Below are 17,955 nucleotides of genomic sequence, written 5' to 3' on the forward strand. Positions count from 1 at the left end.
AAAAGACCGGGACCTGTAGACCAACAGACACACACTGTTGCCTGAAAAACTGAGCAGACGCACTGCCTGCAGCATCAGACAGCTCTCTGCCAACTTGACTTTTAACTTTTTCATTTCCTGTGACTGCAGGTGCAGCCATAAGGTCTCAGGGGCAATGCATCCCAGATGAGGCAAAGGTTGGGGTGCTTGTACTAGACCACAGGTTCAAATGTTGCCTTCTGTAATGATTGGTGCACTTTACATCCTACCCTGGGGGGCTTTAAGAGGAGGCTGGATGAACACCTTGCCTGGGTCGTTTGACCCCGGTACTCTTTCCTGACATGGCAGGGGGTCGGACTCAATGATCTGCTCAGGTCCCTTCCGACCCTAGAAACTATGAAACACAGGGCTGAGCCCCACCCTGGACTTGTGCCCAAGCCTGCCCCCAATCAGCTCAGCTCAAATGAGTACTTGGTCATTTCAGGAGTCAAAGAAAGCTGGAGGTGATGCTGGAGACACTATCCCCTTATGTGTCACTGGTGTGCCTTACCATGACTAGCCCAAGGGCTGCAAGGTTTGGGTGGACCTTCGATTCTTTTTTCCTTTTGATTTTCCTATTACTTGTTACTATATGAGACATAGAAGTGATCAACATTGATGGAAAAGAAAACACCACAACAGGGTGCAACTCTTACACAAAATATATTCTAGGGTCTGCTGGATCTTGCTATTACATAATCACCCAGAAGAAATAGTAGCAACTCCGTCCCCTACACTGGAACTATACTTGGATAGTCATGTTTATCCTGTGATAATGACTTTACACATGTGGCTGGTTGAAACTTATTGCACAATTAACCGTTTTAATTGTGTAATCATTACTTTGCATGTGTGGCTGGGAACAACTCGGTCAGTAGACCAGACCACTGAATACGCACAAGTCTTTTCTTTGTCTATTATCTATAATTCAAGAGCATTGCAGCAATGGCTCCGGTGATGAGTGAAAGGAAACTTGTTCTGAAAAGAACTAAAGCAGAATTGTTGCAAATACCCGCTGGAAGTTCAGCTGATTTTTATTACAGACCCACAGATCGTTTCTGGGGCAGAGTATGGGTCACTACCAGCACTGGTTACTACCATAGCACCGTACTACTGGCTCTGGAGCAGAGAATCTCAGCTATTACTACAAGGGGCCTGTAAGTAGGTAGGCTGGGTAGCAGGGAGGCACTAGTGTTACTACAGATCTCCATTCTCCCATTTCTCCTTCCACATGCATAAATATGGTAATAAATGGATAATGAATCAAAGGGCTAAAGTAGGGGGTGGTTGCATGGGAGCCTTTTTAACACATGACCCATTATCCAGAGCGTTGCCCATCTCTGTTACAACAGCACATCATGCCTAGAAGGAGCAGAGGGATTCTCACACACAATATACCATCTGCAGTAAAAAACACTGTTCTGGCAAAGGGGAGAAACACTTCAGACGTTGCCCATGCCGTTTAGCATCTGGTGCATCCTGCCACCATCCCAGGAGGTGAACTTGGGCCTCGGTCTATGAATCACCAAATTCTAAATCACCAAGGAAACCGATTAAAAAAAAAGTCTCCTTCTCTGACTCACTCTCCCAGCTGCAATCTATACAGAAGGTGAATTCAGCTGTCAAGTACCATACCTCCCATCCACATGAATAAGAAAAAAAAATTGATGTTGCCTTTGGTTACCATTTGAGTATACAACATCTGCCTGGCTTGTCTTACTGTCCAAAGATCAGGCTTTTTATATCTTTTGGATAGCTGGTGCCGAGAGCTGTCTGTCCTAGCGTTCAAATTCGGCATGAACTATCCAACTTCTCCTATTCCCTTTGAAATGAAGCAGCACAAATCTGAGAAGGTTACAGGGTTGGGAGGACTCTCCGGTCTCCAAGCACCATGCCCCTTTTCCTATTGACTGATAGTATTATAAAACACACAGTTTCAAACTCGAAGTTAATCATACCATCAGCTTCAAAAGGCTTTCTTCACCAGAGCATATTCCATTTTACATAGTTAATTAAAGTCAAATGCTATTTGTGAAAGTAGCACATTTGTTCAGAGTTCTCAAAATTAACATCCTACACTAAACTGAGTGTAAATAATACATTAAAATCTAAAGAAATTTAGGATGAAGGTCTTTTTGGCAATAAATTGAAACTTTAAGTTTCCATCAAGTACTACATATCTGCAATTGATTCTTTTTTCCCTGACAAGATCCATTTTACATTTATGCAAAAGCAAATTACACATAATAGTTGTGCTGAAATCCATTATCTTTCCCAAAGCAACCAGAAAAAGCACTTGGCAAGTCTGATCTTTTAACCTATCATCTTTATGCTCTAAAAAAGAGTAACTTCCCATCTGCATCATTACAGCAGAGGTGAGAGGATGACACCATTTTTCTCAATGATGGAAAACAAGGAAAGTACATGAGAATGGTACGGTTGAACGGAAAAGAAAAAACCCCAGAGGTGCCACCTCTCTGAACAGCCTCCGCATCTCCTCCCTTCCAGGGCACCTGCACACAGCATGTGCTTACATCAGAAATTGTGCTAGTCCAATGGGGGCTAACCTTTTTGGCAGGTGTACCACAAATTAGCCTCCCCTGGTGCCACTCCAAACTCCTTCTTCTGCCTGATCTGCTTTTTTTTCTGCTCCCAGCTGCCTGCTCCCTGTCTGATGTGCTGCTCTGCTTTCTGCCCTACCTGTGCTGCCTGCCCCCTCCCCGATCTGCTGCATGCCACACACACAGGTGCCTGTACCACTCGGCGTGCAGGTTGGCGACTCTGGCACTGGTCTATTCCAAGGCAGCTCAAGCTACTCTCATACACTTCTGCAAAAAGGCTGTTGTGTGCCTGCCATAAACAAAGCACGACATTGGTGGCATATCCTGTGCCTTCAAACCTGGCACTTTAAAGCACAAGTGATCAAAACATGTGACAAATTACTGGAACACCTGTGTCTTGTTGAGTGTTGCAACCTCGCTGAAAGATTACAGTGGTTCTTCACTGTGAAACCTCTTTCACAGGTTTACTTTCTTCAGCATATGCATCAAATGCAATAGCGTGGCAATTCATTACAGGGATGGACAATTTGAGGAGGGGGGCTCTGCTCCCTGCCTGGCAACTGAAGAAAGGCCCACTTCTTATTGGGAATTGGGAGGCACAGAGAGATAGGACAGGTTATTTTCAAAGATGCCAAGCACTCAGATTCCAGCGACAAGCTTTTTAGAAAGCTGGCACTCAACTTTGGCATTTGAAAAAAAGGGAACGCCCATCTCTGAAAATGCTGCTTTACATGATTTGCCAAAACAACACACAGCAAGCCTGTCACAGAGGCTGGGACTGGACCCAGGAGAACTGGGTTCCAAGGCAATGCCTTCATCAGATTCACATAACCCGCAGTAAGGCAACAGTAAATTGCTGGGAAACAGGAGTCTAGTTTTGGATCTGAGGAAGGAAATGGGGCTTAGGTAGCTGTTAACAGGTATTCCAGACCGCACAGCCAAGCAAGCAGCTGGGGCACATTCATCCTGAATTACAGTGTGGCTGCCACATTACACCACTCTGCTCAATTTTTCACGATGCTAGAACTGAACTTGCACAACCTCTCATGTCCTCTTGTAATGGGAAATGGCAGTTGCCTCTCCTGCTTTCTCTGGTATTGATAGGAGATGACAGTCATTTCATAGTTTCATAGTTGGTCGGGTCAGAAGGGTCCTGAGCAGATCACCGAGTCCGACCCCCTGCCGTGGCAGGAAAGAGTACTGGGGTCAAACGACCCAGGCAAGGTGTTCATCCAGCCTCCTCTTAAAGCCCCCCAGGGTAGGATGTAAAGTGCACCAATCAGTACAGAAGGCAACATTTGAACCTGTAGTCTAGTACAAGCACCCCAACCTTTGCCTCATCTGGGATGCATTGCCCCTGAGACCTTATGGCTGCACCTGCAGTCACAAGAAATGAAAAAGTTAAAAGTCAAGTTGGCAGAGAGCTGTCTGATGCTGCAGGCAGTGCGTCTGCTCAGTTTTTCAGGCAACAGTGTGTGTCTGTTGGTCTACAGGTCCCGGTCTTTTCATAATCCAATGGATCATCTGGATGGGTTAAACTCTCTCTTTTGTCTGCAGAAAACTGTATGGCTTAGTGGGGCATCAGGAAACGAAGTCAAGGTTGTTTACGAGGCAGAGCATACTGCAAAATACAGTTTGCTTGACAGCCCTGATTCTGGGATGACATTAAGTTGGAAAGTCCATTTGAGCTCTGCAGTTCCTGATTTCCACACTCGTGCTCCATTAACTTGACCACATTTCCCCCCCATTTCGAGGGGGATGTCCTTCTAAGGAATGCGGTCAGCCTGCTGCTGCTCCACAAAACTGAGTTTCTGGTGTGGCATTCCTGAAAGCATGTTCAAGATGGTGCAGACAGGGGAAGAGTTTCCCCCGATCTGAGATTCCTCAACTCCCATGGTCCCATGATCCTGTTCTCACTTTGTTTGCGCTCTTCATTCACTTAAGGGTTTATCCATTTAAGAAAACGTCTACTCTCAACTAGCACAAGCTTAACATACATACGAAAGTGTTAAATATTAATACCTTTTTGGCTTCCTCCCCAGTCACTGTACTTCCTTCTGCTTCATCTTTAGTGATCAAAGTAATTTCATCTAAGAAAGAGCAAATCATATAAAAATATCATTACAAGGTTTCCCCAGAAATACGCTTAAATTTAAAATGAAGAGTATATCACATTCAAACTTCTAACTGTGTCATCAACCTTAGCAAAAGTCAAAAAATATTTCTCAAAGTATAAGGGATGAGGCTCAACAAATGAGTCAACTATCACGACATACAGACACAATTAACGACAATATTAATACCTCAGTGGAGATATCATTTAATAATCTGGTGATACTCTGCAACTGAAATTGAGACTGAAATCATGGATTAAATAAGAAATGCTGGAAATCTATAGAAAATTTGGTAATTACTCTTTCAATAACTTATGGTAGATTCCTCAACCACTAATTATCTAAGAGAAGTTAACTGATATACGAACAAATACTTAGACAAAGAAAAAGTCAAAGCTTTTTATGCATAAGCTGGATAGTCTATCTGGAGTGAGATAATTATATGCCACAGACAAATCTCAGCGCATGTGGCATTTGTAAATCCTTTCCCCCGAGAATTGCTCGCCTTATTAGAAATTCTGGCTGATACCACCTATAAGTTACTGTGACAGAATATACTTTCATGGCTTTGGTCAATACAAGTTTTCATTCTGACCCCAATCCTTTTCCAGGGTTTATGATGTCATTAAAACTCCCTTAAGGCTGTTGCCCCTATAGTTTCAACCTACATATAATATTTTTTGCGTGGTGTCCCATGCTGTTGCTATGCATTATTAAACAACTGCTATGCTCTACCCCGCAAGCAGCTGGAAGAGGCCGTTCCTATATGTACCTTGGTTTTTTTATAACAACTTTCATATGGGAGCGCAGATTATTACATTATGACAATATGCACCATTAAAAGGCACAGCTGTGCATCTCAAGTACACGCTCATAAGAACTTATTCCAATTAAAAGCAAGGCTATGTTGCATAACGCTTTTTATAGCGCGTAAGGTTTTGTGCTCATGAAAGCATTTATTTCATATATGTCTCATTCCTCTCAGTTTAATTGTCGTTAAGTGTCATGTTACTATGTATTTCTTCCTGAAGGCTGCTTAAATACAAAGTGATCAGTGACATGTTTCAATTCTGCAAGCTTTCTCTGCCGCTTGATTTGGAAGAGTTTTACCGTTTCTCTCCACTGCATCAGCTTTCCATTTATTTAAAAATCTCTCTGACATATCTTCTCTTCCTCACCTCCCTAGTTTAATTTCTCTCTCCCTGTGCTTTACTGCTGTACTTCTTCCTAACCTGGGATAGCATTGCCAAATGTTGCAGGTACAGAAAACTATATAATTCTGGAAAGAATCAAAGAATCACTGAGTCAGGAGGGACCTAGACAGATCATCGAGTCTGTCCCCCTGCCATGGGCAGGGAGGAGCACTGGGGGTGTGAGGGGTCATAAGACCCCAGCCAGGTGCCTGTCCAGTCTCCTCTTGAAGATTTCCAGGGAAGGTGAGAGCATCACCTCTCTGGGAGCCTATTCCAGGCTCTGGCCACCCTTACCGTGAAGTAGTTCTTCCTAATATCCAACCTGAACCTCTCCTCCCGCAGCTTGTGGCCATTGTTCCCGGTGACCCCAAGGGGGGCCCTGGGGAACAGACTGTCCCTGAGTCCCTGCTGCTGGCCCCTGATAAGGTTGTAGGCAGCCACAAGATCCCCCCTCAGGCTCCTCTTGCGGAGACTGAAGAGAGTCAGGTCCCTCAGCCTCTCCTCCTAGGGCTGGCCACGGAGGCCCCAACCATGTGAGTGGCCTCCTCTGGACCCTCTCCAGGTTCCCCACGTCCCTCTTGAAGTGCAGCGCCCAGAGCTGGACACAGGACTCCGGCTGTGGCCTGACCAGCGCTGCATAGAGGGGGAGCAAGACCTCTCGGGACCTGTCAGTGATGCCCCTGTTGATGCAGGACAGGGTGCGGTCGGCTCTGCCTATTGCTTCGTCACATCAGCGACTCATATTCATCCTGGAGTCAACCCTGACCCCAAGATCCCTCCCTGCCTCTGTGCTGCCGAGAGGGGCAGCCCCGAACCTATAACCACAATGCTGGTTCCCTCTCCCCGGGTGCAGCACCCTGCACTTGTCCTCGTTGAACCGCATCCTGTTCAGATCCGCCCACTTCTCCAACCTATCCAGGTCTGCCTGGATGCGGTCCCTGCCTGCCGGTGGATTCACTTTACCCCACAGCTTGGATGTAGAAGGATTTCTACGTTTTACGGGAACTATATACATAAGAAATGCTAGTCTGCTCATTTTCAGTCTTCCCCTGTGAGCACATGGATTCCTCTCACAAAAACTGCAATGGCAGAGGAGTGAGGGGTCAATCGTCATCCTACCTTGTATCACAATCTCCCAGAAATCAGTTAAGGCTTTATCTTCCACCTTTCCTTTCAGGGCCTGCAGGAAATCATTAAACCGCCAAACTTCTGACAGCTGGCAAAACAACAACAAAGATAACAGAAAAATTAAATTAGCTTCATACCAAAGAGCTATAATCTTAATTCATCATACCGTCGCCCAGCATGGTAAATGGGGAAAAGAAGATACTTCAAGCCACTGCACATTCATCTAGCTTCACTCACACCGGGATTTCTAAAATGTGGTGACTTGCAAAAGAAAACGCATTGCCCAAACCTGCACAGCGGCTTCTGTGACTAGCTTTGTCTAAGCAAGTATCTGTAGGGTGGCACATTTCTCTTCTGCAACCAGTAGGTCACAGGCACTGTCTTTTCATGGTGAAGAAAAACCAACAGGAGAATTTGTTTCCTATTTCAAAGAGGCCCAAGAACCAAAACAGCATTAAAACCTCTCTTGAACTTCCAGATGTGGGACTACTGGTTTCCATCTGGTACTCTCTGCCTGTTGCTACTTTGTCATCGTCTCTGAAGTTTTGGTTCACGCTGGTTCGGCATATCGACATTGTTCCCCGAATTCAGGCACAGTTTTCAAACATCACCATTACCTTAATGGCCTCCTCTCTGAAAACTTGGATACAATCAATGCTCTTCCTATAATACTGCCAGCCTTTACTTTCCAAAAACTGATCAATGCGGTTTATCAGCTGCTGGCTCACTGGAAGACAGAAACAGAGAATGGAGGTTTTTTCAAAGCAAGAAAATACTTTTGATGAGCTGGGTACACTTCCTCTCAGCCTCCTGCAGCCCCTTTTTCTTTAACGACAGCACATTTACTAACAACAACAGAGCTAATCACATCCGCCCTGCACCAAGCTGCTCTGCTCATGTGATAACGGATGCCCTACTCTAAGCAAAAAAAATAGGCTTGATTTTTTTTTTTCCCCAAAGAGCATTTTGCAGACTAAATTAAGTTTACCAAGAAAAAATTTCCCAATATGGCAGAGGCAGGGGAATTTTCAACCCACGGTAAAGAAACAAGTGCTGGCCTAGCTGACTTGAGGGACAGTCAGAAAACTGAGAGAGGCTATGTTTTACTTCACTAAGTATATTGCCTAAACCACCTTTGAGAGCAAGACATTTCAATGGGATTATTAACCATGCAGTAAATGGTGTAATAATGACACAGCAGTAGCTATAACACGGTTGTACTTAGAAAAATGTCTGATAGTTAGGGCCCAGCATTTGGATGCTATTAGAGATACCTTATTACAATGACTCTGCAAACACTGTACTTCTCGGTGCTGCTTAATCAGTCCTCAAACTGTGACACAAGTATCCACAGCTGTGCAAGGAAGATAGGTGATAGTTCTTTTTTTTAAACAGGTGTGTCCAAGTGATTTTCATAGATTTCATAGATTTCATAGACATTAGGGCTGGAGGGGACCTCGGGAGATCATCGAGTCCAGCCCCTGCCCAAAGGGCAGGAAGTCAGCTGGGGTCATAGGATCCCAGCAAGATAAGCATCCAACACAGACATAAACACAGACAAAAAATGATAAGAAGTGCAAATGCAGCGTGCTGCCTTTATCTGCATACCAGGTAAGTGCACAATTCACTTAGCAGGCAAGGTTCTTTGGGTAGATGTGGTATCTTTAATTCGACCAACTGAGTAGTCGACTCAGCTGGTCTAATAAAAGATATCACATCCTGCCTGCCTATGTCCTTAGACCAACATGGCTACAACCGAAAACCCAGTCCATTTAACTGCACAACAGAACACCAGTCCCATTTTTCTTGCCTGTAACCAATGCTGGCTATCTGCATATCAGTTAAGTGCATAAACTGCTTACATGCCTAACATCTTTCAGGCCCGTTGTCTAATTTGCAATGTGATTGTACTCTGTTTAACAGCATAGTAACGGTGCCAGAAAGAACTAGAAGCCTTGGAAGTGATGGGAGCCAGTCAGTCCCAGGGCTGCTAATGCCATATCACTGCCATTGCTGTGTCCTTAAGGAGCATGGCTTAAACGAAGTTTGGATTAATGCATACTCCAAGGAAGCACACCACCCTTTTTCAGTCCTGGAGCTACACACTTAAAAGGAATATTACCAATTTTATCCTTATCGTGAAGTGACTCACGGAAGATAGAGAGATGATTGCAAAACACATTGAAAGAAAGGTGAAAATGGCAAAAAAAAAAACTAAGGGGGGAGAGCAACTATGGTCTGCTGAATTCTGCTGAGCTTCTGAATATTGTCGCTACACTTGATTAATGGTTAGTGAAAAATATTTGCTTGACTTTATCTACTGTTTGTATATCCCTGGAAAAAGTAATTTAAACAAAAAAGAAAAGATGCAAAATGCAGGTGCTCATTTCATAACCTATGACAAGAGCAATGGGACATGCCCGCATTAGCTCTGCCAGATAAGCAGCGGCTCTGGTAGCAGATGAAAGATTTCCCTACACCAAAGTACAGAAAACACACAGATCACAATACGGTTTTGCTCTTCTAATTCTACGCCAGAGTTCGCACTCATCTGTAGCACTCCTGTTTTTCATTGTAATACAATACTGTTGCACATCTCAGATTACCAGTGATAGATGATGCTCCTGAGAACAAGATACTATAGGTGGATGAAGAAAAGCTAGTCAACTTCCAAAATCCACAGCAGCAATGAATCAAAAATGCAAGGAAAATAAGCTACAAATAACATCTCATTTGTTTGATCTTCCCAGTGATGCTACACTTTAACGGCTTGTTTATCATTAAGTATTGCTTAATCTGTTCAGTCTAGATCATATTAACATGCAGCCATCTCTGCGAGTCTCAGCCCACTGCAATTCACAATAATAATTCATGCAAATGTTTCAGGCAATTAATCAAAACTTTACTAATTTCCATTAATTGCTAATAAAGACCATCATCACAGGAACAATTATTACAACAGACAAAACTCATACATTCAACTACTCAAAGCCTGCTACCAAAAGAAAATATAAAATATTTGAACAGGTGCATTCAAGAAAACAGTCTAAATACACTCGTAGGGTAAAAATAAAATTTCAAATGTGAAAGTACTTGGATACAAGGAGCATGTCCTGTTTCTAAATATATTTGTCAGGCTCCCGATGTGCATCACTTCCCTTCCCTTCCTCCTCATTCAGCCCGTCTGTTTTTTGGCTGGGACCGTCTCAGGGCAGGTCGACCCTCCCTGTTAAGTGCTCAGCACGTTGTAGGAATCACTGGGTGCAGGGCATCCCAGGTAGCGAAGGGAGCTCAATGGTCAGTCACTCCTACCCCCTCCACCGGCGCAGGATTTATGACTCCTAAACCATTCCAGACAGATGCCCATCTAAAAAAACCAGAATTAACCCCAAAATGATTCTCTCTCGTGTAATTTTATTGCACAGACTCCAACCGGTGCAGGGGGCTGGACCCGATGATCTTCTGAGGTTCCCTCCAGCCTTACAACCTCTGAATCTATAAACTCCTCCAACGGCAAGAATGACTTTTCCCGACTCTCTTATATCTAGGAGACACAAGGTAGTTATGAGACAATCTGTGATGCTGCTTTTCTACTGTATTAGCTCACTCAAAAGAGTGGGCAGTAACCCCATCATGTGCTTACGTCAGCTAGGAAAGGCTAACAGGCAGACAAGAAAACGCAGGAAAGTCTGGCTTACTGAAATACAGATGGCATAAGGCGGGGCAGTATGGCACCTTATAGACTAACTTCTTCAGAGAGGCATGAGCTTTTTTCTAGGCTACAGCCTACTTCATTAGGAGGGGTACTGAATAGAAAGGAACAAAACCATTTAAATGCAAAGTATAGGCATACAGGGAGAAGGGAGTGGGGAAGGGGCATGGCCTAGAGATGGGACGGTGAATTAAGAGATCAAAAGGGATGAAAAAAGCAGTTCAGGCACCGAGGGGCAAGAGGGTTAGAAAAGCTGGTTCAGGTAACGGGGTAAGAATCCCGAGCCTCTGTTATGACCACGCATGCTTAATGCAATCCAGTCTGGACGGTCTCTTGTTCCCTAGTTTTGTGTTCGAGTCAGTTGTCCAAGCTGTTGTTAAGAACAGCTACTCCAGGGTCGGTGCCAGGATGTCCATGGAGGTTACAACCGTCTGCCGTGGGTTTCTGTGCTTTTCTGGAGCTGATGTCAGCGGCGTCCCCTCCATGCAGGATCCCCCAGCGGGTCAACGTAGGCAGCAGGTGATGGTGACACTGGTGGAGGAGCAGGCACACAAACCCCAGACTTTATAATCTGTCTTGTTTGGCCCAGTGCTGATGCGGTTTGTGTTGTTGAGGGGGTCTGGGAAAAGGCCTGATGCCCTAGCGAGACCGGCAGTGAAGTGGCATGTTCTGATATCAACATGAAAGACACTGAAGTAGCCCGTGGCCGGCATTGTGCTGTTCGAGATTGGGGAGCGGTGTGTCCTACTCTTCCCGTTACCACTTTTCTAACTCTAAGCATGCGTCCGAGGACCGAATCACCAATTCCACAATCTACAAAACACTTGACCGGATAGTCAAGACAACAAAGCGCTTGAAGAACAGCTGCGCAAAAAGATGTCTTGGGCCCTCTTCTGGCGTCCACTGCGCCGCTTGAGTTCACAGAGAAGGAAATGCGTGGTGGTCCCGCACCAGGACTGACGGCACAAGGCGTTGGCCCGAGACACGTGAAGTGCTCGCCCCTCCACAGATGGGCGCATCACTTTTATTTATTTATTTTACCAGTAACTAAATTGAAACCTTACCGTTTAAGCTCCCCAAGTTAAGTCAGTCCATTTTTTTCATGCTTAACGATTTTCTCATTAAATGTTCTAATTTCTTACAAATTGCACTAATAAAAGCAAGTCCTGATGGCCTTTTTTTTTTTCCCCTTTCTGCTTTTAAATGCTGTCTCTTCAATGATGTGTTAAATTAAAACCCCAGGCACTAACAGGGTATAATACGAGTCTTTATTGTCAGGATGACTCCAGCGCACCACTAGGAACTATCAGACACTTTGTTTATTCTTTTATATCTACATTTTTTTTTAATCGCTTTCTGTTCAATGGCAATGGTAGGCATTAGAGCAAGGACTTTTATGCACCACCAATCTTGGGCTATCAGGTCTTTAGAGGTGGACTAAAAAGAGCATGTACGTGCTGTGACATGATGTGAGGTCGTGAGGCATGTGGGAAAGGGCTCCGACTCCAACAATAGCCAACAGAAGACTTTTTTTTATTGCAGTGATGGCCTGATCAGAAATGGGTCCGTCTGCTGAGCACTCTCGTTGCAATGAGCAATGACGGATGCAAGCACACACGTAGCCTGAAGTCCCTGCTCTGACCAGTATATCTGTCAATTGATTTTAAAGCTGCCAATAAATGGTGTTGAACACAATAGCTAGGGCTTCTACAGAGCTTCCCAGAGATTCTCTGACTCTCATAAGTTTCAACAGTTTTACTCATTACTTCTTCCATTCCTACCTTCCCAGTCTTTGTGGTCATTATACCATGGATTAAGGTACTGCATAGAAAGGCCTTTGTGCTCTTGCAGAAAGACACATTTTCCAACGTGCCTGATAAAGAGGTGGAGACTGTCCATGGAGAAGGCTTTAATGATGATCCTACTCATGGGAAGCTTTGCAAATCTCTGGGAACAGTCACGTGCCTCAGCCTGTGATCTCTGGAAGTGCATATAATGCAGTGACTGCAAAGAAATAACATTAGAGTCAGTGTCTGAGAGCAAGAAATGCTGACAACACTGCAATAAGGAAAAAGATTAAAAGAGTGTCTGTGATGTCATTTCTTCTGCAGCACTTCAGTGATGCCCTTCTGCGTGAGCTTAACTCGTGTAATTTCAGTTCCCAATTGTCCGTTCAGGGAAGACTGGAAGCTCTTCTTAACTTAGGCCTGGACATCAGCCACCATGCTCCCACAGCCAGCACGTTTTTGACTGTAATGCAGGCAGACTGATCGGATTTTTACACTATGCAACTGCAAAGACAATTTAGAGAACAAAGGAAATACCTTTGCATATTCTTCTTCCCAGTTTAATGAAAGTCTGTCAGCCATTGTAAGGAAATATGCCTGCCAAGATCAGACAACTTCCATTATCCAAAAATTCAAGGATAGATGGTACACTTGGAAGAGAGTATGCAGGTGAAATGAAATTCCACCCTTTCAGCATTATGATGATGGCAAACAGACGCTGGTTTAGACTTTTTCTTTGCAGTAATGGTAGATGAAGGAACTCACGACTTGCCCTGGGGAGCAAAGATTAGATTCCACTCAGGCAAACTGATTTATCTTATTTGCATTCATCGACAAAGATGTCAGAAGCTCTTATTAGAGTACAGCTCTGTGTGGCTGCCTGCATACTTGTAACCTACTCTGAGCAAGACCTGCATGAAATGATATCTCTATGGCCATGAATAGTAAACAAGAGGAAGCAAGCACCTGGGGAAGAAAAAAGCTGTTCAGACTGTGAAACAAAATACCAGTTTCATCAGCAATAAGCATCACGCCTGTCAGCTGGCCTCTTCGCATACAGCAGATCGCGGAAAGCCACAAGTGGTATTCGAATGCAGCAAACCACACATGCTTCGGTCATAACATGAGGATGATTATGGCTTGCAAGGCAAGGCCGGCAGTTCTCAGCAAGCATGTCACCCACACCTCCGCCTGTCTGAAAGCAAGACTTCCTTGAATGAACCCCCAGACCTTGCTTGCTTCAGTGAGCTGGCTTCTATTACCTAAAAAGATGTGTACCTTAAAATTTCCCTGGCTCTTGGACATTAGGAAATTAGGGACTCGCTGATTCTCAGATGCTGGTGTTACTTCCCCTTTGCATTGCTTCAATGTGAAGGGAGAAACCCATCTTCCAAGGAGCCAGGCATCCAGGTTGTGCTGATCGCCTCTTCCAAGGAGCCGAGCTCTAGAAGTCCAGCAAACTCACAGTACGGGTTCGGCTTGTGTCCTTTTCTGCTGAGAAACCCCGTCCAGCCTTTCCTACAAGATTCCCCCTTTCTTCCCCCAGACTTTCTTTTTAAATGTGGGAAACACCAGCTCTAGCTTTCAATAATTTTGTGACCCTGCTGTTCCAGCTTGTATAGGATATGTACATTTTACCTCTCACACCAAAAGACCATGGTCTGGCCCTGGGGTGATCAGTTCTCTCTGTAACATATTTAACAGGCAGACTAAAACTCTTTTCTCCTCTTAGTAACTCTACTTCCACTCCTTCAGCTCCTGTGAAAATGTCATTTTACTATATGTCTGGTCATGCTAGGAAATTTTTTTATTCTTGCCTTCTTTTAAATTAGAAATTCAGGTTCTGCTTAGCATGGAAGACTATCAGGCATTCTTGCCTACACTGTGAACAATCAACATAGGGCACAACCTAATTTTTCTCCTTTTTTAGCTTACATTTAAAAATAATGACATGCAGGACATAATTTATTATTTTTTCCAAGAAACTACCTGAATACCATATAAATCCTTCCCTGCAAAGAGGCTTTACATCTAACATTTTCAACAGGGGGAAAAAAAACAAACTGTTTTCCTCCTTGAGTGGTTGTAAGGTAGCATCTGCTATTATACACTAGCAAAAAGGACTGTAGCAGGCCATTTAAAAGTTTTTTTTTTATGTAACAAGCTACTTTGAGGCTTGTAAAGAAGAAAAACTAACATGCAGAACATGTTTGTATTTACACTGTCTCCCATCTTTCTTCTTAATGGATGCCTAGACTGCATTCCATACAACTATACCGTGTAATTATAGACCTCATCATCTGAAAAATGAAGAGAAATTGCAGAAAGTGTCAAAAGCCATCCAAACACAGACAGCAGTCATTTCAGAGACAGCTACCGAAGAGTGGATGAGTTTAAATAAAGCCTTCAGAATATGGTCTTTGATGCAGCCATTTTTAATATTTTGAGCTTGAATGTCTTTCCTGTATGATTTTAATTAATCACAACAACAACAAAACTCTTCTTTTTTTTTTTAAATTTGAGGTATTTGGATTTAGCTATTTTTTATGACATTTTGAAATATAATTACAGAATTTCTACTGTCAGGTTTAACATGGAATCATTTAAAAAGCCAGCCACTGGTTTATCACATTTTTTGACTGTCATAAAATCCTGACCAGTCTACTGTTACTTAAAAGTTAGCAGGCTGTCCTCAGAAACAAATGCACATTTTAGCACACATTTCAATCAATGCCCCAAAGAAGCAAAGAACTGAATGAAATACCCATGAGTGACCCTGTGCAGCTCTACTTTTTTTTCTGATTAGCAAACAAGTATGACATCCTCTAGTCTGAAACTGTCTTCCTTAATATAGCCTTGGCATGTGTTGACATTGCATATAGTGGAAGCAGTCTTTCCAACTATTTACCCCGCTGCTCAAATGCTTCCCTGCTTCGAGTACATGGGCTAGCCATTGCATGTAGTGCAGACACACCTGCAGAATCAAAAAGGAGGCAGGGCTGCTTGGATCCAGGTGGAACTAGGAGTTCACCCCAAGGATGCAGCCTTTAGGAACTGAACATCATTTTAAACAAAGATGGCAATTATGAGTCACACCAGAGAACCCCGCAGGCTTCACTTTGACCACCACTTGGAGGTCAGGCCACCTACGCATTGACCAGCGCAGGAAACCTGTGCCTTTCAGGTCAGGAAAAAAGTCAATAATAGTAGGAGGTTGATGAGAGGGAAGGAGAGGAAGCAAAGCACTAGAATTCAAGATCCAAATAAATGAAACTCTTCCTCTAAACCAGTGGTTCCCAAACTTTTTTCTTGTGACTCACTGCTGGGAGCGGAGGGTGACAGTGGCAGCGGCCCGAGGGCAGAGGAGCTCCCAGCACGGCTCGTCTTTTGTGTGAGGCGCCTCTGGCATTGCCCCTGCAACCCTCATTTGGGTTGCAACCCGAGGTTGGGAACCGCTGCTCTAAACCCAACCGCTCACTATGAAAGAGGCGCTGAAATTCTGGTAGATGGGAGGATTCTCACATTTTGCTCCTATAATTTATTTGCAACGATGCAGTCAACAGAAGGGAGCTTTGATGCAAAAGGACAGGTCCTCAAAGACTGGAAAAGGATACCAAATGTGCTCTGCCATTCCTTGAAAACGAAGATTTACAGAGGTAGCAGGACCCTTCAGCACCTCCTGGTAGGCACGGCTTAAAACCACCGCACCAGTTTAATTCTAGCTCAGGTTTACATTTGGCTTAGCTCTGGTTTTCAGACTCAAGTCTTTCATCCTCACTGCACTGCAGGCGTGCTCCCTGAGTGGTGTCAGGATTGTGCTAAAACGGTGGTTAGTCTGGAAGGGGAATGCTGTGAGGACGAATTAGGATTTTCCAGGACACATGCAAAACCTACAAGGATTGTCATCATGGTATTCTGCACCACAACTCACCTCCGTGTCAGTGAACCCTTTCTCTTCTCACTTCTTTGAGTGCTTGCAATCCCACTTCCTCCTAAATGGCCCTGTCCTTGCTCATTCGCAAGAGCACCAAAGAACGACCTTTATTTATAAACAGTCAACCAGAGACTAAATTCTTACCCCTTCCTAAGCAGGCAATGGAGAACAGGGTCCTCACCTGCTGCCCAGCCAATGCGACTCCATCCTAATCCACATCTACACAAATTAAAAATGCTGAGTTCATACAGTCCATGCAAACCTTTGCCCCTCAGCTAAGGCTACCAAGAAGAGGTCTAGTTAGTGCCAACCACTGTAATCACCATTCTGCTACGGACACTTGACCGCTGAAGAGGCAATTCAAGAATATCACAGCAGATGAAAGCAACTTACCCTCCTTGAAGTTAGCATCCTTCTGCTTCACCAGCACTCGGAAGTCTTCTGCTGGGTTAATACTTCCAACCTACAAAATATCCGGCAATGATTACACTCTCCTCCAAAGCACAACTCCACTTCCTTCCTTTGTGGCAACAGGAATCTTCACAATTCAGTTTATTTTTAAGTAGCAGGAGAAGTTATATAGTTTTGCTCTGGTGAGTCAAATAAAAGCCAAGTTTTGTTGTACCTGATCAGTAGGCAATTATGGCAAGAAGGGTTAGGTAAAATGAACTTACACTTAACATACTGTCCTACTGTGAACTAACAACCTTCTCTGGGATTCGGAGGTCAGAAATACAGTCATTCAGGCTAAGTGCTAGTTCAGTTTTGAGACATTCAATAGCATAGACTCCTTATTCATCCTAACAGACACTTAATGAAGAGTGAGAGTTCATAGCTACATGGGCAGAGAATAACTGGTTTGGCCCCCTGCCCCTCAAATGCTTCCCTGCTTCAAGTACATGGGCTAGCCGTTGCTTGTAGTGCAGACATACCTGCAGAATCAAAAAGGAGGCAGGAATCAAAAATGGAAATGAAAAGCTGATACTCAGTTTCTCCAATTACCCTTTACAGCCCAGTCCAGCATTTCAGAACTGAAGCTTGGAGAAAGCAAGCAGTACAGAGACCACAGGGACCGTAAAGGAACTAAAAGCGCATTAGGTATAAAGATATTACAAGAGAAAGGTATGGAATAGCTGCATAAATAAAAATCTACACTGTTCAGGATCCCTTTTCCAGTGCATTGCAATGCAAACAAGTCCTGAAAAACTAAAATTGCTCTCTTTCTCTTTGGAAGGCTTCTCACTTCTGAAGATGAATGGGGGACTCTGTGTGCTCTTCTCTTGGAACATATTCTACTTTCACATGTGTATGCCCTTCGCACGGTGACAAATGATCTCAGAGCAAAGTGAAAAGAACAAAAGGAACAGGTACAGCCTTTTCCAGGTTGCAAGTAACTCTTCTGTAATAAAAGCTGGGGAATTAAAGGAATGTTAGCGCACCCTGTTGCCATCTGCATCCTGATGCCTTTTTAATATATATATATATATATATATATATACACACACGCA

The 17,955-nt window shown here is 43.9% G+C and overlaps 1 protein-coding gene and 1 long non-coding RNA gene across 2 annotated transcripts in view; both read right to left on the reverse strand.

Moving 5' to 3' along the window:
- Nucleotides 1-17,955, reverse strand: part of XRCC5 (X-ray repair cross complementing 5) — a 72,970-nt gene that overhangs the window by 3,436 nt on the left and 51,579 nt on the right. The window contains exons 16-19 of the mRNA XM_019553745.1: nt 16,841-16,910; nt 7,632-7,741; nt 7,006-7,102; nt 4,602-4,669 (exon numbers count right to left, since the gene is read on the reverse strand). Of these exons, the coding sequence (XP_019409290.1) occupies nt 4,602-4,669; nt 7,006-7,102; nt 7,632-7,741; nt 16,841-16,910 (345 nt within the window). The remainder of the gene's footprint in view (nt 1-4,601; nt 4,670-7,005; nt 7,103-7,631; nt 7,742-16,840; nt 16,911-17,955) is intronic.
- LOC109322667 lies at nt 8,565-15,907 on the reverse strand. The gene is made up of 3 exons (XR_002104452.1): nt 8,805-15,907; nt 8,689-8,691; nt 8,565-8,641 (listed from the first exon to the last, which is right to left on the reverse strand). It is a non-coding gene; the product is annotated as an uncharacterized LOC109322667 (long non-coding RNA).

Source organism: Crocodylus porosus, unplaced genomic scaffold, assembly GCF_001723895.1.
Source record: "Crocodylus porosus isolate Cpor-Errol unplaced genomic scaffold, CroPor_comp1, whole genome shotgun sequence".
Classification (NCBI taxonomy): Eukaryota; Metazoa; Chordata; order Crocodylia; family Crocodylidae; genus Crocodylus; species Crocodylus porosus.